Source organism: Habropoda laboriosa, unplaced genomic scaffold (assembly GCF_001263275.1).
Source record: "Habropoda laboriosa isolate 0110345459 unplaced genomic scaffold, ASM126327v1 scaffold718, whole genome shotgun sequence".
In the NCBI taxonomy this organism is placed as follows: Eukaryota; Metazoa; Arthropoda; class Insecta; order Hymenoptera; family Apidae; genus Habropoda; species Habropoda laboriosa.
The window spans coordinates 1,358,343-1,384,112 of record NW_017100942.1 but is presented as its reverse complement, the minus strand read 5'-3'; the positions used below and the strand labels follow the sequence as shown (position 1 = coordinate 1,384,112).

The 25,770-nt window shown below is 34.3% G+C and overlaps 2 protein-coding genes across 4 annotated transcripts in view; both read left to right on the top strand.

Moving 5' to 3' along the window:
- The window catches only part of LOC108577641 (decaprenyl-diphosphate synthase subunit 1), a 65,333-nt gene extending 54,221 nt beyond the window's left edge, over positions 1–11,112 (top strand). Inside the window, exons 5-8 of the mRNA XM_017940819.1 lie at positions 9,295–9,384; positions 9,803–9,934; positions 10,009–10,203; positions 10,488–11,112. Of these exons, the coding sequence (XP_017796308.1) occupies positions 9,295–9,384; positions 9,803–9,934; positions 10,009–10,203; positions 10,488–10,709 (639 nt within the window). The 3' untranslated portion in view covers positions 10,710–11,112. The remainder of the gene's footprint in view (positions 1–9,294; positions 9,385–9,802; positions 9,935–10,008; positions 10,204–10,487) is intronic.
- A 2,760-nt stretch (positions 11,113–13,872) lies between these two features.
- LOC108577665 (dnaJ homolog subfamily C member 9) lies at positions 13,873–25,515 on the top strand. Of its 3 annotated transcripts, XM_017940857.1 has the most exons (4): positions 13,873–14,184; positions 14,313–14,627; positions 14,707–14,873; positions 25,084–25,515. In XM_017940857.1, exons 1-4 carry the CDS (start codon positions 14,091–14,093, stop codon positions 25,357–25,359), a joined length of 852 nt encoding a protein of 283 aa, XP_017796346.1. In that variant the 5' UTR covers positions 13,873–14,090; the 3' UTR covers positions 25,360–25,515. The 3 variants fall into 3 exon arrangements, with proteins under 3 accessions (XP_017796346.1, XP_017796345.1, XP_017796344.1); XM_017940856.1 differs by lacking the exons at positions 13,873–14,184; positions 14,313–14,627; positions 14,707–14,873 and adding exons at positions 15,542–17,753; positions 18,156–18,288 and having other exon boundaries at positions 25,084–25,153; XM_017940855.1 differs by lacking the exons at positions 13,873–14,184; positions 14,313–14,627; positions 14,707–14,873 and adding an exon at positions 15,542–17,753 and having other exon boundaries at positions 25,084–25,162.
- Positions 25,516–25,770: the final 255 nt, after the last annotated feature.

The window sequence follows — 25,770 nt, the reverse complement described above, 5'->3', positions numbered from 1 at the left end:
GAATTCGCGTTTTTTCTTTTGATTCTTTCAATTTTTCAATTGCATTACGCATTATTGCAATAATTTCTATCGTTACATTTGTATGTATTCAACGTTTGTTTGTTTTAGTGTCGTGAAATGAATTATATTACACATTTTCTCTATTCACACTGAATTTAAAGATTATAACGATTAAAAATCAAGTTGACCTGTGGTCATTTATCAAGAATAATCATAATAAAGCTGAAATTATTGTGTTAAATAATTTTTTTAATACGAATTAGGAATTTATTCAACGTTTGCTTGTTAGAATAGAACGATAAATTTAGTGTAAATATAGAAAACGTATAATATAATTTATTTCATGGTATTGTAACAAGCAAACGTTGAATAAATTCCTAATTCGTATTAAAAAAATTATTTAACACAATAATTTCAGCTTTATTATGATTATTCTTGATAAATGACCACAGGTCAACTTGATTTTTAATCGTTATAATCTTTAAATTCAGTGTGAATAGAGAAAATGTGTAATATAATTTATTTCATGGTATTGTAACAAGCAAACGTTGAATACATTTTTCATTCGTGTAAGAAGAATTATTTAACACGATAAATTTAGCTGTACTATGGTTATTTTTAATCTACGACCACAGGTCAACCTGATTTTTAATCCCTACGAAATTAATTTAACCACGAGTAAGTAACGAGAACGCTAAAACCTATGTTTCCATTGAAGAATATTGTAAAAACGTATAAATTGTTATATGCAATGTTATAACAAATTGTCGGAAGTATAAATTTTTAATAAAATTGTGAAAATTGATAAATTATACCGTGTTACGATATCGGAAATCTCCCGCGAAAATCTCCCGCGAAAATTTCCCGCCTGACCTAACCGACGATTTTGCTAATGACTTTGGGGAGAGGGTACCGCAGGTATATAAGGACCCGCCGATGTCCCGCGAAATCATTTACCCTTTATACTGGGCCCTAGACACTTCGCGGCGTATTTTGACCTGAAGGTTCTGAGATGTGAATAGAGTGGTCGGGGGCTACTAGCTAGTCTATGTCCACCCTGTACACACTCAGCCTTCTTGTAACACTTGTATACATTAGAATCAATTAGAATTTCTATTACTAATTATTAAACAAATTTTAACAATTACCGGCACTCGCTAGGCACGTAATATCAGACTTTAAATACTCGACTTCGAACTTCGGTTTAGTCATAATTCTATTAATGTTATAATAACGTATAATTTATTAATTTTCACAATTTTATTATTAATTTATACTTCCAAAAATTTGTTAAAACATTACATATTATTATTTATACATTTTTGCAAGTTTCTTTGACAAATAAGTACGTTTCAACGATCTTATTACTTTCTCGTTGTGAAATCAAGTTCGGAGGATTAAAAATCAGGTTGACCCTTGGTCGTAAATTTAAAATAGCCATAGTGAAGGTGAAATTATTATTTTAAATAAATGTTTCTATACGAATTAAGAATCTATTCAACGTTTGTTTGTTGCAATACCGTGAAATAAATTGTATTATATATTTTCTCAGTTTAGACTGAATTTAAAGTTCGTAAGGATTAGAAATCAGGTTGACCTGTGGTCGTAGATTAAAAATAGCCATAGTGAAGGTAAAATTATTACGTTAAATAATTGTTTTTATACGAATTAAATATTGATTCAACGTTTATTTGTTGCAATACCGTGAAATAAATTGTATTATATATTTTTTCTGTTTACACTAAATTTAAAGTTCTGTTTACATGTTATAACAATTAGAATGTAGACGTTTTGCCGTTTCACGGTTTTTCCTCTGTTAATTATGTGTTTATAAATCATTTCAAACTAAAGCAGCACCATGCCCACCCTTAATTAAACCGTCTCAGTAGTTTACCGTAATTAATAATCTATTTTTGGAATTTATGCGAGAATTTTTGAATTTTAGTAAATACTAGAGTCAGTGCATCGCGTATTGAAATAATAGCTTCATCCCTAGTTCGTTTATTATTGAATATTTTTACGCGTTTAACTTATGCTTCTCCCCAATTCTCGTCGCGTATTTTATTCAAATTTTCTTATATTCTAGAATCGAAAAAGATACGAATTCGCGTTTTTTCTTTTGATTCTTTCAATTTTTCAATTGCATTACGCATTATTGCAATAATTTCTATCCTTATATTTAATTCTAATTGTTTAGCAGCTTTTCTGCTGCTATCGACCCTACATTTTACTGACACTTGTGGAATCGACCCTACATTTTTTTTTTTTACGTGGAGATAGGCCGACTATGTGATAAACAATTGGCAACCAAACGGTGGCTCTCCCTCCATATTCGACGGATAATATGTACAGGTATATAATGTAATTAGCAATTTGTTTTTGTAATTCGTAATTTATTCAAAGCGATATATTATGAAATTAAATTAATCACTCAATAAGTTTTAACGTTAGATTGTTTCCTGGATATGGCCATGGTGGTCATCAGTGACTGGAGTGCCTCAAATGTTTAGAATAATTAAAATAAAATAAATGTTGTCAACTAAAAATTTTGAACGTCATAGCTAGCTAGACATTATTTTCAATTGAAAAAAAAAAATTATAAAGCATAATTCTTGTGGCCGCCTGACAGCAACCTGTAAATCTGGCGCGACAGTGAACGTGTTAATAAGTAAATGTGTTGAAATTATATCGTGTTTGATATCATTTTCATCAGAAAAATCTCAGCAACTCTATTTTGATTTGTCGAGCCGTGTAATCTCGTAAAGGAAATCGACTGGCTTTACAGGCTTGACTGACTGCGAGCGAGATAACACGGACGCAGCAATGACGCAGCCTAGGCGTAGGACCATCTATACTGTCACTTGTAGAATCCAAACTTGCTGACTCTTGTAAAGAATTTACTGTACAGTGACAATCGTAATGCGATATTTAACATTTCTCTACTACTATTCTTCGCTATATTTTATTTACAATTATTCCGCTCTCTTTCGATGAAAATTGAAATTCGAAAGAATTAAAATACACAAACAATCAAGAGGGTCATCCTTTGCAATATTTTACAGTTCTCCTTCGCTATTCTTCGCTAAATTTTATTTACAATTATCCCGCTCTCTTTCGATGAAAATTGAAATTCGACAGGATCAAAGTCGAATTAAAAAATTGCAAAACACACGTGACAATTACGACGGGCCTATCTTTCTCAAGCATCCGTGAGGGAATTAAAAGTAATCGTTGGAGGGGAGGACCGACATGAAACACATTCACCGCGTAAACACTTAAACACATGTGCTCGGCAGAACGTGATTCGCCGGGAGGTTTGAAAAGTGTGACGGCCTTGACGAACGAATTAGCAAGTTACAAAGAAATGGAAAGCCATGGCAAGATAGCCACGAAAGTCTCACGTCGAAGATTCGAAGGAGCATTCGGCTAACGAATTGTGCAACACCGGTGTATTAACGGGACACTAATTGGGAGAGCTGTTGCGTATGTATATATAATAGTTATCGCTGGATTACGGATAACGAGGCTGTGAACAAGCCAAGATGCAGCCTCGCATTCCATATCGTCTATCTCTATTCGAAACACATTTTTTTCCCTCTTCTACGACCATTTACAGGGTGTTCCGATAATTTCTCAGCAAATTGATATATTGAATTGATTCAGGAGGTCGGATAGATGAGAAAAGTTCGTGTGAAGTCGTGTCTGAAGATGTTTTGTTAAAAAGTAACGAGGAAAGTTACTCAGGTGGTAAATTAGGTTTGGAAAAACTTAGATAACTGTCATTCGCAAAAATTCTTCAACTTCAGCTCGTAAGAACTTAACCATTTACGCTCTGACTTTTCTTCTCGGCTAAATCTTGCAGCACCTTGGACTTTTTTTTTAGGTTGTTAGGCATGTGTAATAAATTACTTATTAGAAAGGAAAAATTGTGAGCGAGATTGAAAAGAGAATGTTTTTTTATGTTCCTTATTTTTGGCGTGCTTGATAGAGTACTTCGAGTGCAAAGGGTTAAATAAGCGTCATTCGCATTGGTTAGAGAAATGGTGTCAAGGTCCATCGTAAGCACATCTGAAAATAGATGTAAATAGTAAATCTTTTTCTGTAATGTTTTTTTACTTCTTGCGTTTTTTCGATATGTGTACGTAAGACAACTGGAGAAACAACAGAAGATGTTAGCATGGAGTTAAGATCCAATAGTGAGGATTTAAAAGTGGAGTCTATAAAACAAAAATTTTAACCCTTATTTACATATTTGCGATATGTTTGTATGAACATAATTTTGCTTATTTTAAACACTTTAGAAGATGTTTTGTATTATTGCAAAAGGAGAAACTTTCGAATAATTGTTAATACTTGCAGCTTTATAGAGGCAAAAAAATAATAATTGACAATAATGACAGTCGTTTGCTTTTAGAAAAAAGATTCGCTGAAAATGACATTTGTCATATTTCTTAAAAAGCTTCTCGATATTCTTTCAAGATTTTTCCCGGAGATTTGTCGTATTCGAAACTTTTCCCTGAAAATGAGATTTGTCGTATTCGAAACTTTTCCCTGAAAATGACATTTGTCATATTTCTCCAAGAGCTATCAAGTAGCCTTTCAAATTTTTAATTCCCGAAAAATGAAATTTGTCATATTTTCTCAAATTTTCTGCCGGAACTTCTATTTTAACATGAAAATACAGAGAAAGTATTAAAAAATTGTCTTTTAACACGTTCATCATCAATACCCACCAATTTTCAAAATACCCAATTTCACTCAAATTCTCCGCCAAACAGGAAGTTTTCCAAAGAAGCTGTTCGTCCGTTACGCCGATTTTCTGCACGTTGCATTTAAACCGATAATCGGGACGCCTACTTTCTGAATTGCCAATCTCCAGCAATTAAAGCCAAACGTTGCGCCTCGTGCCACGATAAATAGTTCGTTAACTCTATAAAAAGAAGGAAAATACTCGTTTCGTTCTGCAAGAAAACTGCGATCGCGCACACTCGCTAATTCCAACGAGATTACTCGATCGGCGTTGTCCGCATACCGGAAGTTCAACGTGCCACAAACTTATCGATTATCGCCTAAATTATTCCACCTTAGAGGCAACCCCAGACCAATCCACGAGCTGCAACGAATCACTTCGATTCGTATCATTGATCGAGAGTTATTTCGCGGAGGTAGAACCTCGACGGAGAGTACATCGGGCTTTTCGCCAATCGTGGTCTGCGCTCTCTTGGTTATTGCGCCGATTCACGCATGTTTCGCGAAACTTTCGATCTTTCACAACAATTGGCAATCTGAGTAAAGCCGCGGGAACGCGGTATTTCCGAAAGGAAAACCTCTGCTCTTTGGCGTGTCGCCGCGTGAAAAGAAGGCGACGATTGTAACGGATGTGAAACTTCGAATTACGACGCGTTTCCATCTTCGGCCATTGTCACGCGAGGCGACGACCGCCGGTTTCCGGTTCTGTCGAATCGGCTGGTTTCAACACGGTTGTTCGATGGTTTAAATGTTTTTCTTTTTTTAAGTAGCGAAGTTACGGTTTGAGTGAAGTTTCACTGCGAGTAGAGGCGTCCCTACGAGGTGGAAAAATAGTGTAGTGAAAGTGTTTGTATTGTTTACGGTGAAGATGGTCGAAACGGTTCTGAGCAATGTAAAATTGGTAAAATACAGCTGGAAATGTAGAAAGTCTCGACGGTTTGTTGGGAAGCGACGAAAGAGCGTTTTTACGTGGAAAAAATTGTTCTTTGTGGATGTTTGGTGTTGAAGCAAACGAGGTAATTTCATTTTGTTAATTGTTCCTTTTAAACAGCTTTTCGTAAATATCTAAAATTTGTGGTTGTTATTAGGTGAAAATAATATCAGATTCACTCAGAAAAATGAGGTAATTTGATCTTCTAGATGTTTTTTTTTTTTTTGTAAATATCTAAAATGAATAATTGTTAGAAGGTGAAAATAATATTAGATGTACCGAAGCAAATGAGGTAATTTAATTTCTTAGTTGTTCTTCTTAAATGGTTTCTTTGTAAATATCCAAAATGAAAAATTGTTACAAGTTTAAAGTAATATTAGATTTACTGAAGCAAGTGAGGTTTTTTTTTAATAATTTTTTGCGAATATCCAATGTATGGTTGGTTGTTTCGAGACAAACTTTTATTAGGCGAAAGTAGATAATAGATTCACCGAGGCAAATGAGGTAATTTAATTTCTCAATTGTTCTGTTTAAATAGCTTTTTTGTAAATATTTCAAATGTATGGTAACAAACGAGGTAATTTGATTTTCTAGGTGTTCTTTGCGAATATTTAAAACGTATGGTTGTTATTGGGTGAAAATGAACGATAGATTAATTAAAGCAAATGAGGTTTTTTTTTTTTAATTTTTTGCGAATATCCAATGTATGGTTGGTTGTTTCGAGACAAACTTTTATTAGGCGAAAGTAGATAATAGATTCACCGAGGCAAATGAGGTAACTCGATTTTTTACTGATATATTTCATACATATTATAATTCCTAATGTTTCTTGGTCATTTAAATATAGACATTTTATCACGGTGAATTTTGAACAGAATCTCGAATGAAAATAAAACGAAGGTCCGTTAACTATGCCGGAACAAAGTATTCTGGGGACATCTATGCTAATATACTGCGTTTGTGTGTAAAATATTTGACACGTGTCGTATTACTTCGATGGAACTTTGAATCCTGAAGGGAATTCAAAGATGAAGGTTGTAGGAAATGATGTTGAATATTAACTCACCTATTAAAATCAAGGTAACGAGGAACTTGACAATGATACAATTTACAAGATGGAAATTTCAGTGACAAAACTCTCCTGAATATTCAATTACGTCGAATAATTTCATCGGAATTCTCTTTAATGACGAAACTTTAACATGAATAAATTCTAAAAATATCCCGAATTATATATTTCTAAAAATTCTGCATATTTTCACTCACATTACTCTCGTCAAAATAAAAACAATAATACATCTTATCAAATAAAAAATAAACTCTGAGAAAACAAAATGTCGAATTTGCTAAAATGTCAATTGTTCGCTGAAACTAATAATTTAATAGAATGTCGAAATAATCGTTCAAAAATTAATCACTCGAGTGTTAATTTAAGATTTTTACTAAATTTCAACAAACAATTTTCGTTCTGAAAATCTGCAAAATTTCATATTGCACAATCTAATAAAAATAATCCATTAGCTGCAACAGAGCTGGGAAATTGTTGCAATTACTGTTAATTAGGTATTGAAGGAACGGTTCAACGTGTTCGGAATACGGGATACAATGACACCAGGAAATCACAGAGCGATGTCTGGCGATGTTAAAAGCCATTAAGAAAGCGTGGTTTCAGCACGTTATAGCTTGCATACAACATGTTCTTTAGCGATTCCTTTTGTCACCTTACCACCGGAATAACCACAAGCGAATGCATCGAAATCGAATGCACAGTAGCCGCGATGTCTCCGACGATCTATTCTACCTTTCGATGATTTAACGTGTGCTCGCACTATTCTGGTCCTTATTTGCATTGCAACAGGACTTTCTAGTATACAAACGGTATACAAAACACTTCACCTTGCTGACAGAAAGTTTGGAAACTCGGACGCTTTTCAACACTTTTAGATTTTCTCGCTGTAACGTTAACTGTTCGAGGTGAAACGAGACAAGTGTAAAGTTAACAATTTTTTCGGCTATCTTGCGATCAAAATTTTATTTGGGAATTTAATAAATATTAGACATAGTTCTAACCTGGAAACTTTTATAGCATCGCTATAATTTTCGAGAGTTTTGCTGTTCTAAGTGATGACTCTTAAGTACTAGGTCATTTTATAATTTGGATCAATATTTCCAACGAATCCTTAAATTTGATAGAAAAACGTAAGCGATTTCTAAATCCACAGATTTTTTCTATTCTTTTTTTTTTTAAGACCATCATAGAATTTTCTTGAATTTTCATTGAAGTATTTCTCGCCTCCGGCACGAACTTACGGCTTGACCTAATATTAACAAAATTACGTGAAAGAGGATAATAAGAAATTACGTATAACGAGAAAAGTGAGAAAATAAAATTTACTTAGAAGTAAATTCCAATTAAGTGATATTAAGATAATTTAAAATTTAGTGATTAATAATTTTAAATTTCCTTAAAATAATTTATTTAAAATTATTGGTCACTAAATTTTTAATGATTTTAATCACTTTTACCAAATGATCACTTTCTTCAAAATAATTTAAAGAAATTTCCTTTATGCAGGAAGAATTTCACAACTTAGAAGAGTAAAAATTGGAAATTGACCCCCCGTTAACTCAGATAAATAGAAACTTATTTTATCACAGACAGCTAAGAGTAAGCAAAAGAAGTTAGTACCAAATGGGTTAAACGTTGCATTACGATGAAAAGCGTCATCTGACGCGTTCAAGAAGTTTTTCATTATATTCGTTCATTTTACGCTTTCTGTATACGCTTTTACCTTAATCGTGAGCCAAACTGTGTCCGTGTGTAAGACGAATAAAAGAAAGTAGCCTCCTCTGGCATTACTAACCAGCCTTGACTCGCGAATAAACCATCGACTTATGCGAATAAAATCGCACAATTTGTTCTATTAAGTTAATTCACATGTAAACACACCTCGATTCGCGAGGATCTTTAACTTGCGCTATTTGAAAAAAAAAAAAAGAAGAAGACACGAGAAAAAAGAGAGAGAAAGAGGGGAGAGACTACTTCAGAGGTAAACGCACGGCGAGTCATCCTTCGATGTCGAACGTTCAACCCGCTCCAACTTCTCTGATTCTCTTTCGAAAGATGTTTGGTGAAAGGAAACGAGTATATACTCTTAAACGCATATAGACATTTTGTCTTTCTTAACTTTTGTGATCTAGCGAACTGTTGCAATTTATCTCGATTCGACTGATCTTGTCCTAATTTCTCGTTTATTCGATAAACTTCACTTTTGTGATCTACGAAAGTGTTGCAGTTCATTTCGATTTGCTTGATTTTGTGTAAATTTCGTTTGCATCGGGTTAGTCCTAGCGAAAAATTGAAGAAGATTCGTTTTTAATGTTTTTTTATATGTTGATTCGTTTTGGAGTTATTGCAATTGATAGTTTTTCAACCCTTAAGTTTCAAGGGTGAAACACTTATTTTGATCGTTTCGTTACGTAAATATGAATATCAGTCGCTGGAAAAAATATATGTATCGAATATTTTGGAATTCTTTGGTTTTGTGCAAAATTTTATGAAAATTGGCGATTCTGTGAGATTCTTTGATTATCTTTTGAAATTGTTTTTTTAGGTGACAATGGCGGGAGATTATATTCTGGCAATCGTGTCGATAATGATAGCTCAGCTGCAGAATGACAATGTCACCCTCACTCTCAGTCAGGTAATTTAATCAGGTGTAATTATAAGCGTATCTTGGACAGAGTGCTTTTGATTTTTAGTAAGAAATTTAGAAAAAATGAACAGTTGAAATTAAAATAAGAAATGTATTTGAACTTAAAATATAAAGCACTCTGCACATAAATTTTGGTTTACCAATAAATTAGTACACATGTATTCATTTTTCGAATGATACAGAGGTTTTCTTTTTTCCTATAATATTTCACATGCAACATAATCAAAGTCAACCATCAGTACACCGTATTTGATACATTTCTATTGAAATAAAAATCTTTGAAAAAGTTCTCCAATTTTTTAGTTGCATTGATTAATATTTTTCTAAATGCGCCAAAGTATCCACGTGCTCTAGGATTCTGATGTAATCCTGATGATAAGTATTGACAAGTCCAGGTGATTTCCAGGTCGTGACGGACCTGGTCCAGGGTGAATTTATGCAGCTCGGTTCTAAGGAGACGGAAAATGAAAGATTTGCGCATTACTTAACGAAAACGTATCGCAAAACAGCCAGTTTGATCGCGAATTCCTTGAAAGCAGTAAGTAAATCAACGTCGATTATGTCGATGTTCAATTTTAATTTCACAATTATGATAATCACGTTTTGTTACAGGTAGCCATGCTAGGAGGTGCTGATGAACAGTTGGCGGAAGTAGCTTTCCAATATGGCAGGAATGTCGGTTTAGCGTTTCAATTAGTCGACGATCTATTAGATTTCGTTTCTTCTTTACCGACGATGGGAAAACCTACTGCAGCAGATCTTAAGCTTGGTCTTGCAACAGCTCCAGTTCTGTTCGCCTGTGAACGGGTAAGGGTTCATTGATGGAAAAAGAATTATGAAAGAAGATGAGATAATTCATGAAAAGAACGATTTTTATCATTTTTAGTATAGGAAATATAGAATTGAAATTGTTAGAGAAAGCTTGAATATTCTTGAATAAATTACTGCTGATCTAGAAAAGAAGATTCAAAATAGCAACTTCACACTTGTAAAATGTATGTTCAATAAATAATTAAAAACCAGTTTTCCACAGTTTCGCCCTTCAATTCTGAACTATTGTTTGATAATATATTTCCATTCTTCTGTTGCAGTATCCAGAGTTAAACGCGATGATTATGCGCCGGTTTCAAGAGCCAGGGGACGTTGAAAAAGCGTTCGAGTTAGTGCACAAATCGCACGGTCTCGATCAAACGAGATTCTTAGCGCGAAAGCATTGCGTGGAAGCCGCGAAGCTTGCACAATCTTTAGCCGAAAGTCCGTACCAAAAAGGTCTACAAGTGGTCTGCGATTTGGTATTGAATCGTATGAAATAATGTTATGAAAAATCGATCGTCGAGAACTGTATATGAATGTAAAGGGAACGACGAAAACGTAGCGACAGAGAGAAAGAAAAAAAACTAGTAACCGCTGAGAATTAACGTTGGCCATTGAGGTAACACGCCAATTCATTCAGTTTGCACCGAACGGAAATATAATGTGCTACTGAATAACGACAGTTTCTACCGGTTGAAAGAAGTTGAACAACACACATCACGATATTCTTGTAAAACACACTCAAACCTCGTGGCAAACAAACGTGTTCAATCGATCGTTGTTAATGATATTTCAATTCTATTTTTAAACCTGTATGTTTGTAACATAGAAGTTTAAGATGTTTATATTTACGGGATTGTTGATGAAGTGATAATTTGATAAAAAGGAAAAAGGAAAAAAAAGTAACCGAAAGATTAGTGAAAAATGAATTTTATAAATTACACAGGCGTAATATATAAAAAAAAAAATAGTACATCGTGTTGATGATTGTCTGTAAGACAATATCGAAAATACGAGCGACGTTGTGTTGCAACGTTTCTCTATCCAAGTTCAAACCTCAACGAATGCAGTGTAATTATAAGTGAGGAGATCGCTCACCAAATGCCTAGGTACATCTTGCAAAAGGGAGACGCATTATATAAAAGGAAAATGTAAAGAGAGGAACGATAACGTTTACTTCGTTCTATAGTGCACATATTACCTGATTTTATCGATATTGTCGTTAGCCAATCATAAGTGTAAATAAAATAATGCATAGGAATAGTTATATCATATATTAGAATTGGTAACTCTTCTTGATTGTTCTTTTTGTCATTTTTTAATCAAAATCAAATGGAAAATTGATGTAACAATTAATATCATCTACATTAATGATTATATTCAATTGCACTAAAGAACTTTTACTCCAAAAGGAAATAATTACACGGACAATGAATATTGTTGTTACAGTTGTTAACTGTGTGAGTATGATTTAGATATTTAATACTGTAAAGAGCAACAATCACAAGGTTACCAATACTAATTAACAGCATAATTTAATATCTCGTTTAAAACGTGCGAAGAATACCTGCCAAAGAAGACCACATGGTTTTGATTCTTCCACTTGTTTGGAAAAATTTATTTTCGGTCCATTGATTGTATTAAGAATTACCTATTCTTATAAATAGGTACATTATAAATCATTGTAATTAATGAGTTTTTATACCTTCGTAAAATTACTCATATTGTTTTTCATTCAAAAAGAGGTTTAATAAAAGTGGAGTTCCATCTTCCATAATAATCTATCATATTCTTCTTGAATAGAAAAGCTGCTCAAAATATTATGTACTACATAACTGAACATATAGATATACATGTAAAATAACTTATATTTATAACATCAATTAATGTATATAATTGCTCTGTAAGGTAACATAAATCACTGCTGTAAGATTATTAATAAAACAAATGCAAAAATGTAATTATGATCAAATGTAGACGTACATTAGAGTAAAGATACTCAATTGGTATAAAAAACGGAAGATAAATGAAGCTGTCGATTTCTTGCACATACTAAAATTATTTTACATATGATTCATTGACGATGCATATTGTTCCTAAAATTGTATAGTCACACTTTATCCCTTCTCAGACAATAAATGATTTTATTAATGAGCAACTTTAGATACTTTTTCTGTACATATCGATGCTGTACAAACGTGCTGATGGTAATAGAAGAATGAAACGTTTTTTGCATATAAAACACATGTAAATGCGTGGTCTGTTGAATGTTTATGATAGAATAGAATTATAGAATTGTAATATTAAAAACCGATATTTTGAATTAGATCGATTAGCTTCATTACTAATAAATTGTAAACTGTTAGGTTCAATAATTTACTTGTGTTGGGGAATACTAAATCCATGTTACTTAATTTGTTTTTAATATTAATGTTATATTAAAACGCAAAATACATTTTATTCTTTTTAAGGCAATTACATTATCATGGGATATTGAATCTAAACAGATTTAACAACAGTGTTTATCATTCAATATCTCATTACGACATAGAAGTTTAGAATTTTTCATGTATTTTAAGAAAAAGTTTCGAAAATTTTAACGATAATATAAATTACATTAAATTTTCTACAAAAGAATATGTAAATTATAAATTACAGCAAAACATTAATATATGTACTTGTAAAAAAAAAAACATCATACTAACGACATAAGAACAGATTTATTTTTTAATCAAATAAATAAACGAATAAATAAATTGTTACATATCACAGAAATTAAAAATCATGACAATATCAACCTCCTACTGTCAAGAATATATAGTAAATATACAATTAAGATACCATGCCAGTTGAATTTTGATTTTACACCATTCATATAGAACAACTAAAACAATTAGAAAACAAATACGTATACGTTTTTAAAGAAACACTCGTTTTCGTGGAATCGTCCTACAAGGACAGTTTTTTACCTTCAACTTTAACTTCGGTTGCTCGTTTAAAAACTATAGAATCTATTCTCAAACTATTACTGTTATTGTAAAATTTATATAAATTATTTGTTTCGATAAAAATACATGAATACCATTCACCATGCAATAACCCAGGTTTTAATTTTAAAAATATACATTATAAAAACTACATATACACATAAAAACTAATTCCGAGATCTTTAAAAATGATACGAAATTTAATAAGTTATTATTATCTGCAAAATAATACTTTATAACCGTTGATCATTATTTACTACAAAAAATTAATTTATAAAATACTTATTTGTTTAATAAATACATTGCAATACGAATAAAATTTTTAAACGCATTATTATATTAAACTACTTGGCTATTTGTCATTTTGATTAATTGTATTTTATAATCAGTAAACTCTAAGTAAAATACATTGTCAATTGAAGTACTTACTTCGCACTTTGAATTTTTGATATTAAAAAAAATCATTCAACATTGATAATGTAGATACCTTACAAAGTGATATCTTATAATACTTGTGAAACATTATTTACTCTACAAGAAAATATAAATGACATAATTAAAAGTTGGAGTGCGTAGAATTAAATCGAAAAATAAATTTGGCGCCGTATGCTAACATAAACGATTTGTTATAATACTGTGACTGCCCTCTTTGGCTTCTAATAATCTACCTTTAATAAGTGATAATGCATTCCCATAACCTATAATAACTATAGTGATTTTTATTTGGTAAATAATTTTTAGTGTTTTACACGTGATAATAGTTGAATCGCATTTAGCCACCTTCATCACATATTTTTAAACGTGCTCAGGTGAAAATAACCGCGAAAATATATAACCTTCTAGGCCTGTCACTTTAGAGTAACATTTCTTTATTGGTAATAAAAAATTAAAATCATGACAAGTTTATTAGATCTTTGTGAACAATACTTTGGTGCTCGCGATTTTTATGAAGTTTTAAAAATACCAACAACTGCTAATGATAAGCAAGGTACATAAACATAACCTATTTGTACAATCTGTAACTTCGAATATTTTCCATTTTAGTGAAATGTATCGAATGAAAAATGATCGTTAAGTACAGATATTAGATAATGAATGTTTCCCATATTTTATTAGTGAAAAAAGCGTATCATCAGCTATCTCTACTCGTACATCCCGATCGTGTTGAAGAGGATATTAAGGCAGAGGCAACAGAAAAATTCAAAGTTCTTGGACGAATTCATTCTATTCTCAGCGACACTGAAAAACGTAAAATTTACGATCAATCTGGTCAATATGACGAAGAAAGTGAAGAAGTTATGATGAGGAATTGGGCCGACTATTGGAAGTCTCTTTTCAAGAAAATCTCTGTAGAGGATATAAACAATTACAAACAGACATACAAAGGCTCTGAAATAGAGACTAAAGACTTGAAGCGTGCTTATATGGACAGTATGTAAATTTAATGTAGCAAGCATTGTAACATAGTTCTTTAATCATTGAGTGCATCCATGTAAATATGTTTCTACAGGCAAAGGAGACATGGACTATATTCTAGAGTCTGTTCCTTTTACCTCCTGTGAAGAAGAACCCAGAATACACAGTATTATTCAAGAATTGATAGAAAAGGGTGAGGTACCAGAGTATGAAGCTTTCACACAAGAGAGTGAAAAGAAAAAGCAACGTAGGAAACGCAAGGTAAGTAATAATCCAGCAAAGCCACTGAATATTATCAAATGTTACCTAACAAAATTCTTCTAACATCTGTAACTCTTCGGTATTCTTAATTTTATTTCTTTACAATCACAAAATAATTAATTTCAGTGCAAATTTTTCATAATTTTATCATGTGTATAAGTATAAGTTTGAAAGCAATGCAATTCTAATAAATAAAACCAAACCTCAGAAAGATATAAAAATTTTCGATAATTTTGTTATAAGCGAAAATTTGAAAACAATGCAACCCTAATATATACATATAACCAAAACTGATAAAGGTATACACGAGTGAGGAATTTATTTAAAAAACCAATGATTCTGTTTCAATGCGCAAAATCCACAACGGTATGTATATTTTTCTCCATACAATCACATTTCGCCGATATTACGCGAAACCGGCGTGCGTACGGGTGGGCAATACGCTTATAAATTTAAGCGTCATATCTAACCCCTCCCTCTCTTCGATTCCGGCTGTAGATCACTTCGGAAGATCTGATGAACAAGTGAGCAGCGCACTATTTTCAAGCCTTTCTATTTTTATCAATACATAGTACTGCTTCATGATTGGAAGTTGTAGTAAGAGGTGGACTACTAGTACGGCGAATAGGTGGGGGAATACTAGTAAATAAGTAAAGAGGGAACGCAAGAGAGGATTCAGTCTACAGAACAATTAGATCGGTTCTAGCTCACCGCTAGAAGCTGCAGAATTTTCGGCTAAAATCCCTACCACGATGACTGCGAACCATTGAGCTTATTCGATTCAATGCGCACAAAATAATGATACGTACTCTTTCTCACGTTAAAAAGCTGTACAATACACCAGGAGATTTTTAACAGAACAACACGATCGATCGATCGATAAAAATGGGTACCATCGTTCAACTGTTTCTCTTCGTTGTTTTGTGTGCGAGTGTCGGTGGAGTGCACGGGGTGTGTAGACATGTGCCAAACGAAGACATGATAGAATACTTGTGCGTTGGTGGTCAACTTTCTGACTTGGACAATCTTCCGGTGTACACCGGAAAAATTCGCATCCAGGACATGCCGGTATCACGGATAACCCAGGACACATTCTCAAGGTTCGGCTCGGATCTCTGGGTCCTCGGTTGCTCCCATTGCGGGATAACAGACATCGAGGACAGAGCTTTTCAACGTTTGAACAACCTTCAGCAACTGAGTTTGAACAACAACCACTTGACCACCGTGAAGGAATCTTGGTTCAAAGGTCTGGACTCTCTAACCTACTTGGATCTGAATTACAACAACATCGAGTCCGTCGAAAACGGTGTATTCGAGAGTCTACCAAGCTTGGTCGACCTGAGACTTTCTGGTAATCGTTTGGAATGTCTGAACCTAGAAGACATGTCTCATTTGAAGGACCTGAAAAGGATGTTCCTCACGGAGAATTCCGAGTTCAAGTGTCCAAACGCTGTCAGCGCTTTTCTCGGAAGCCAAGGGGTAAGTTTGGAGAAGGATCCAGAGTGGAGTAGACTAACGTCCGATCTGGTCCCAGTAGAGCTTCCAATTGATTACGACACCGACGACGAGGAAACATTGACCGAGGAACCGACCACGAGATTGCCTATCTATCGCGAAAGATTGCATCCTCCAACGATGACACCGCCTTCAGCTGTGGAATCAACCGTTCCGCACATCGCGCCAAGGTTCCAAACAACAGAAGAAGTGCTCTATCGTCCAACCTACAACACCCCGGATTGGAGAATGACCGCAAAACCGTCTACGGTGAACTACGAAGACACGGCGAGAAGTACAACGAATTCACCATACGACGATCCGATGAGAACCTACACTACACCAAGATTAGTCGTGTCAATCGACGAGACAACGAATTCACCTCCCGAGACTACGTACAACAGCCAAGATGTAACGTCAACCTTGAGAACTTGGCCGAGATTCCCGGAATCCACCAGCGCCAGGCCTGAATTGCCGGCCTATCCACCCCATAGAAACGAGGACGGGCGTTACACAGAACAACCGTATTACTCGAGCCCAATCAACTCGTTCCCCTTGGCACCGAGCCCGGAAGACGGTGAACGTCAGACGCCGACATTCGTCGACCCTAACGCAGAAGTAACCACGAGTCTCGTTAGGACAGATTGGACAGAGATGAAGACCGACGATTCGTCGAAGATGGACAACCAAGTACCGACAAATCACGTTTCACGACCTTTGCCACCGTCATTGGTCGAGCCAATGCCGCCAGATAACGTGCATCAAGCACCTTATTACGAGAGCACAGTCACTGTCCATTCACCGCAATTGGTGAATAATCTGCCTCAGCAGGAGGAAGTGACTCCGGGAGCCGTGCCAATTGAAACGACCACCGATAAGCCATTGCCCAATTGTCCAACCAGGAATTCATCGCCGTCGTCGAGCCAGAGCTCCGTAGCAATGATCGTCGTTTCCGTTTTCCTTCTGATCAGGGGACGCGTCCTTGTGGAGGGATTTTAGCTAAAAAAAGATTCGCTCTAACCTTACAATCACGATTGAACGATTTCACCTGTTGTTAAGTTATCTCGGACGATCCGCAAACGAAAAGACGAAACACACACACACACATACACGCATATACATACATCGTTTAAAGCGAACCTGTGGAATAATCGACGCGAAGAGTATCGCTGATAATGAAACATTAAACGACATCACCTATTAGATCATTTAATCACAGACATTAAGAGATCGAGTGACCTAAAGTGTGTGCAGCTGGTATCATCGTTTTCTATACCTCGAGCAAACCTCGGACACTATTTATTTGCGTGATTCGCTAAATTGGAAGAACCGAACCGACGACGGTTCGTTCTTCGGAAGCACCGCTCAGCCTGCGGAACCCACAGCGTACGTACAATTTCTCCAAATCATTCTTAGACACGTTCAATGCCACGTTGGTCACCTGAGATTGTCTCCTCGATGGGGTCACAATTTAGTCACCGATGACCCAGAGTGTCTCGAATGTTCAGAATAATTCAGATCAAACGAATATCGTCGATTAAAAAACCTCGAACATCGTAGACGTCCTAGACGTTATTTTGAATTTTTTAAGAAAGCACAATACAATATTACGTTTAGAGTAATTTAGAAAAGTATTCCTCTGGTCTCCTCGAGAGTAACAAGTAAATCTGGCGTGGCAATGAACCGTGTTAAATTGAAACACTTGCCTACATTTTGCATCCAAGTGTAACATAAACTATTTTCTTTTCTCTTTTTCGTTTTACTACTCTCCGATCTCTCGCTCTGTAGAACGCGTGTCCGAGGAGGTTGTGCAAGATTTGTTTTGCCAAGGAGTCAAAGCCAAATACGATTTCTGCGGCGGCGCGATGCTGAATATCAATTGAAACAGTAACAAGCGACGAGGGCCACCGCAATGTATCCGGTGTGCTAATGAAATAATTACTAATGTCGTCGTCCAATCTAATGCTCAACGTTATGTAACGACCTTGACCGGTACACGTTTGACCGAGATGTACTGCGTTTCGTGTTTTGTCAGAGAGATCGACGAGAGATAGCGGGGAGGATAAGAGCTATGTCGGCGGCGAGTCTTTTACGTCGGGTCTCCCCTGGTTTGCAACAGGTGTATATAGTAGATCCTGGTTTGCCTGGTAGGATCGACGTGTATGTGCCAACTTTGAATGATAGACAGGCATCAAGTGGACTTGCCGGAAGTCACGGAGAGCCATCGATTCAAGGAGTCCATTGTGAACGCGGTATCTCTGTTGATGCACGTGCGCCGACGTGCATTCCTAATGCGTGCAATAGCAATAACGTTATGAAATTCGAGCAACATGCTCGGGGCTAGTACGCAGTAGGGTATATATATATAGTTCAATTTGTATATTTTTCCACATTTTTTTGTAATGTGAACCGGAGATCAAGTTGTTACGATACCCTTTATTCGGGTTGAGTTTGGTTTCTAGGGTAGTTTTGCTATAGATCGGATTTTAGGATTTCGATGGTTTTAACAATAGTGGATCGTTGGAGTTATTTTTTTTTAAATAATGAAGTGTATGGATTGCTATGGAAAAGATACAAAAATTCTTTTGAAAAGTTTTTTTTTTTTTAGAAGTTTGTTATGTTTATTATTTATTTTTTTGTATTTAATACTTTTTAGTACAGACGTTTAAAATGTTTGAGCGGTTTTAGAAGCAGTACTGAAAATACGAAAGATTTATGGAAAGTAGTATTTAGCCTATCAGCGATATAAATTATCTCGCTTCTAATCCAACGTGCGGAATAACTAAATAAATCATATAAAGAATAACACGACATACATACATAAAGATATCAAGACGAACTTTAGCCAAAATACAAATAAATTTGCTTGCGGTACAAGTTAAAATAGCGACAAAGTATAAGAGTTTCAGAAAATTCGAATCTAACTTTTCCTGATCACGGTAAAATTAGTATTAATTTTTCCAGGATCTTTAACTCTTTTCTGGCTCAATTTTATTGGTATCACTATTGAGAATCAAAATTTTTGATTCAATCAGGGTCGAAATCTTTACTTCTTAGTTTTCAAGATTTAGACTTTTTAGTTCCCTAAATTTCGGTATTTACTTTCCAAAATTCCGATGTTTATCTTTTTAAAATTTCCACTTTTAACTTTCCACAATTTCAATCTTTAAATTTCCAAAATTTCAGTGCTTAACTTCTCAAATTTTCGATCTTTGACACTCCAAAATTTCGACTTTCAACTTTCAAAATTTCAATATTTTACTTTCCAAAATTTTCCCTTTAAACTTTTAAACATTTCTAACTTTCCACAATTTCAATCTTTAACTCTTCAAAATTTCAAGTTTCAACGTTTCAAAATTTTCACGTTCACAAAATATTAAAAACCGCAAAAAAGTAATTTCCTCAACGTTAAAAAAAAATCTTATCACGCCAACATCAAACAGGGCAAGAAAATCAAAATTTCCTCAACTCCATCATTGCAACTAAAAAATCCAACGAATTGTAAAACTTATCAGCAATAGTAACACACATATCTCCACGTTATTTCTTTAAAAAAAAAAAAGAAAAGAAAAAAACATACTATCGAAGAAATTAGGGAAGATAATGAATGAAACGACGATCTTAGCTATCGTTCAACCGACGTGCCGACGCAAATCGATAAACAAGCAAGCAACGGTCGTATCATCGATGACCCTAACATCTTCATAATGTCCCTCTACAGTTAACCCTCGCGAAATTCCAGAACGATGACTGACCGCGAAGGGAATTTCGTTATGCAATCGTTGCCTCGAACCCGATGACTATTTTCAATTATTTCGTGATTCGGATGATTTCCGGAGCATCAGGCTCGCGGCCAGATGTGTCGTTCGCTCTAGACACTCGCAGGCGAGGTAATTCAAGGTTGCGGAAGCGCATCCCTCAACCGCTCGCGACCATGCACGTGTGTGCACGTCGAACGTGGATATTTTGGCACGTCTTTGATTCGCAAATAGCCGGCTAAAAGATATTATCAATCGGTTCTAGCTAGCCCACCACCGATCGAAATTCATTTTGTCGGAATCATGACTTATTTCCGATCGAAGGTGCAACATTCGTCTAACAGACGGTTCGATTTATCCGCAGCCTGGTTTATGTACAATAGCTTAGTGTTTGAGGAATTAGCGGTTTTTAGAGGAAACGGTAGATTTTGGCTTTAATACTGTAACTAGACGTGTCGAATTTGTTAGAACTGTGAGTTCATTACCGAATTTTAGCATTGAACGTGGAGTTAATTTTGAACTTGACTATTTTTGATTTTTTCTTTCATATTTTTGAACAGCGTTCTGTTAGAATTTTATGGTGTTAGGACTCCACTTTGTAGAGAAAATTGGAATTTTTCCAAATTTTTTAGTTATCTAGTTATGGTATTAAAATGTGTGTGATATGAATAAATCAAATTTGATATTTCGAGTAAAATGATAGTATTTTTAGGTTTGCGGAGGATTTGGTAATTGTTGATTTACGATCACTTTTTGAAAGACGGTTTATGAGTGACTCTAAGTACAAATAGCATTTTTGTGAATGTGATATAAAAATTTTTCTCGACGAATTAGGAAGAGATTTAGTAAATAAAAAAAAAAAGTAGAATTCTTTTCTACTAACTTTTGTATCTGTTATTTTATATCAAATTTATTGCAAATAATTGTAGACGGTAGTTTTGTAATAATTATACAGATTTTTAATTTTGCTTATTCTCTTTGAATACATTCGATACGAAAATTGTATACGTCCTTTCTGTAATTTACCCATCGTGAAATTTATAAAATTTTATAAAGTGAATTTCAAGAAGATATTTCAATCACGACACTTTTATTCCATTGAATCAATAAATTTTTTTACGAAACGACAGATAGTTGGATCGTTTATTTAAAAAGTTGTGTTCTGAATGAAAAGTATTTTCAAATTGCAATTTATTAGTGACAAAACAGAATCGTATTCTACTCACTTCTGTATCTGTTATTTTACATGAAATTTATTGCAACTAATTGCATACAGCAACTTTGTGATAATTATAATTTTCTAAATTAAAATTATTAAATTTAATATAAAATTATAATTTTTTAAATTAGAATTATGTATCTTAGAAGCACCGATTATGTGTAATTTTTTTAAGTAATAAAATTAGAAGAAAAACGTATACATATATGTATATAAGGTGTAAAAACGTCGTGATTTATAATTACATATACAAACGTGTCGGTACGATCAACTTCTCGTCAGATAATGCGTGAAGTAACATTGACACGTCAAGATCTACACTTCGCGTCGTGTGAGTAATAATAATAGTTCCTTTGTCGCCTGACACTTGAATCATGCAGATCATTTAAATACCTACGCGAATACATCACATACTATGATACTTAATCTCCATCTTAAAATTGTAGCGAAGGAATTCAATGTTTAACGAAGTGTAACCTTTCCTTTCTCGCAGTTGATCGATACATTTCACATTTGTAAATATAGAAAAATGATTTTTTATGCAAAACTTGACGAATGTAACAAACCATGCTAATCTTTCTGTAAGAACAAGCAGTTTCAGAAATTTAAAATCGAAAATTCTCATTTCCACTCATTTCGCCCTTTAAACTACACTTCTTCATTTTTCATATGCAAAATTGATTTTCTGTAAAAACAAGCTTCGTTGGTAACTTCACAATTAGTTTCAAACATTCAAAATCCAAAATTTACAAATCTACCCTTTTTTCTTAAAACTACACTTCTCAATTCTTCAAACGCAAAATTCATTTCTTATCAAATTTCTCCAGAAATGAAATCAATATTTGTTGTAATTTTTCCTAATTTTGAGAGAAAATTTTTTTTATAAATGCAATTTTTTTACATAAATGTATACATTTTTCAAAATTTTAAATCAAATATTAAACTTCCTTTCGGTTTTTGCCATTTTTTCCAACTTATTCGCCCTTTAAAACCATTTAAATTGCACATCAAAGTTTTACAATCAAACTAGAGAAGATAACTAGGTTCAAGTCTATTTTACATGTCCCACTCTGTACACTGTAAAACGTTTAGATCGCTATCGCTCGAAATCGTAGAATTCCCTCCCGAATCTGATGGGCGACCGCAGCGAATTCTCGCGGCGAATCTTATAAATAGGCGAATTAACCGGGGAGGTAAAGAATGTTCTACAATTTAACCAGTACGCCGAAACTATCGTCGATCACACGTTTCCACGGCAAGGACCATTGTTACATAACAATCTTGCTATTGCGTATTTGTTTATTTGCAAGAATGTTTGCATGAAAATAACAATGATGTCAACACGGCTAAAATAAATCTTCCGCGACCTAGGGTTGCTTCAAAGTGAATTAGAGTTAGGTATTAAGCGTAGGTAACAAATCACCGACGAACGAAAGAGGAATTCTATCGTCGAGAGGCGATGTCTCGACGTTTTGTTCGTTTCTCGTTCGTTTTCGTGAAAAATTAATCGTTGTTTGGCTGTCGTTCGTCGAGTTTCAAGTCGAATGTCATTCCGATAAAACCGATGCATTCAGAATTTCGCGAAGTGTTACGCAATCGACTAACATTAGGCCGCCTCTCAGATGTACTTGCCAGAAATTATAAATAACGGAATTTCCTCAGCGTTAAATTATGGAGTAGGTCACTGGGAATATGGAACATCATCGACAATCATGAACCATGAACACTTGCATATGCTTCTGTTGAAGGATGCGCGAGTTACACTTCAACGCTTCCACGAACGCCTCTATTTATAAGGATCCGCCTTTTCTCCGTTGAACAACATATGTATCACTCCCGTACCTGCTCACGTGTATTTTTGCGAGAATGTTTAATTTATGTTTTAGTTTGGCTCCTTTGGCGAGATCCTCGACGGACAATGGTCTATTTTCTGAACAACCATGAAATTATTACGTGCGAGATGAGGAATTCTGTTGGTATAAATTGGACATAAATTTTGAGGTTATTTGTCGTTGTGAGAAAGACGAGAATTGTGGAAAGATGGACGTCGAAGTTTTTCTGCAGTAAATTCTTTCGAATTAGAGATAATATTTTTGGTTTTTAGTTTTTCTGTTGAAAACAATGGAACTTTTAATTTTAGATGGTTTATTTGGTAATTTAGCCAGGTTTGATCCAGTTCTGGATTTTTTAAGGAAAAAGGGGAGAGAGACTTCAGACGTTTTTATTACTTCTCTGCGCCAGTAGAATTGTATTTTTAGTCAGAGAAATTTGATCTTGCAATTGTAACACATTTCTGTCAGTACTTTTATGCTTTTCATATGCAAATGATTTTATTACTAACTTTTTGTATGCAATTTATTTTATATCAAATTTTATTTCACTGATTTTCCAAATTAATTTAATTTCTCTCATTATCACATAGAAAGAGAAAACACAAAATACTACACGAAAGTATCATTACATCAGAATTCAAAGAACCGACAAAATGTGCAATTGTTAAATTTAAATTTGAATCTCTAATTAAAGTTTCTCCCAAAATCTGACTCTTTCACAAATAACTACCTCAACTTCAGCTTCTAATTCTTGACCATGACTAACATGATTATATACCTCAGTTTTCACGTCTAATTTCTAACTCTGACTAAAGTATTATTCAATGAATATCTCGAGCAAATAACTGACTGAAACATCACGCGTTTTCTTTCATGTTTAATGCAGGCATGCTCGAAATGTGTACAGGTCGAACGTGGCCACACACGTTCGACAATTTTCGCAGGCGTAGAAAATAGAAACGGATGTTTTTCGGCTGGAGTCCTTGAATCGAGAAACCGGAGTCTTGATTATCTTATACTTTTGATGATCCCTCGTTAAAATTAACTTCTGCTCTCCGCTGACGAGCCACGGAGTCGAAAGGCAACTGTCTGACAATCTCGAGGATAGGGCGTATGGCTAGCTTCGAAAATAGGGTTACGTGTGTGTCCTGAAGTGGTCGTAATTAATGTCGTTAATAAGCATGCTGGAGCAGACTGCACTGATTTATCGATCTCTCGATCGTATCTCTTGCTGGTCGTTAATCGAGCTTTTTATTAATTTGGGTCAAATGTGATACACATAAAGAGGATAGAATGAAACATTTTCGAAAAGTGAAATAACATATATCAATAATATTAAGTGAGATTAATACAGGATGATTCAGCTAACTCGATGATTTAACTCGCAAACTACTAGCTGTACGAAAAATTGCGTGGTTTCAAAGGGAATATTATTATGTTTTTCTACATTGTTTACAAATGAAGTTTCGAAGGTTACTTCTTTTCTGACAGAACACTCTATGTTTCTTTACGGAAATTGAAAGAGCATTAAAAACTGAGAAGATAAGTATTAGGGTGTTATAGGTCTAAAGTAGATATTTGGTAAAATATTTGCAATAAAAGTTCTGAGCGTGCACCTATTGCACCGCGACGCTTTCCGCAATAAAACTTTCTTGTATATATCGCGATAAATATCTAGTTTAAACGTATTGTACCTTAATACTTGTTTACTCAGTTTTTAATGCTCTTTCAAATTCCGTAAAGAAATGTAGGGTGTTCTGTTAGAAAAAAATAAAAACGACGATTTTGTTACTATATCATTCAAACTTTGAAGGGAAGAAAATTCTTAAATTCTTGCTACTTTTTGCAATGAAAAGGATCACATGTTAGACACGAAATAATGAAGAATCGTGTTTTGTTATTTTTAGTGGGCCAAAGAAGCAGAGGAAGCCGATCGTCTAGACAAAATGCTGAAGATCGAAAACGAAGAGAACGCAGCTGCAAATAATTTGATGTTGGCGATTCAGAGTCGCAACGAAGCTCGAGCGAGTCAATCCGACAAATTCTTCGACTCTTTGATCGACAAGTACGCGAAAATAGCGGAGAAACCGTCGAAGAAGAGAAGCTTGGCTACGAAGTCACCGAAAACCTCAAAAATCATGAAAACTACAAAAAAACAAAGAAAAGGGCATAAATCATTATAAGTTCCACACGAATCACCCTCCGCGTTCAAATATTCGCGCGACGTTTTGTAACTTAATTATTAATCATCGAAAGGTATTATTATATCGTACATTTCTTTTTTTGTGAGAAATAAAATAACCGTATGTAAATTCGTAACATATTCATTCATGCCGCTAACCGGATAAGTAAATCGTTTATGCAATTCTTTGTAATTACATGTAGGTACATTATGTCCAAATATAAAATTTAAATACGTAACTTTTTTAATTTATTATGTAAAACATGAAGCAGTTTAATATTATCGATGGTAAAACAGAAACTCACATAAATATTTAATAAAACGTAAAATTTACTATACACAACAAAATTGTGTATCGTGCACGTTCATTCGTTTACTTTATTTTAAACTTGCCGCTTCTATTTTAACGATC

Coding starts and splice junctions, on each gene's coding strand:
- LOC108577665 (XM_017940855.1), top strand. CDS start 15,759: ATGGGTACCATCGTTCAACTGTTTCTCTTCGTTGTTTTGTGTGCGAGT.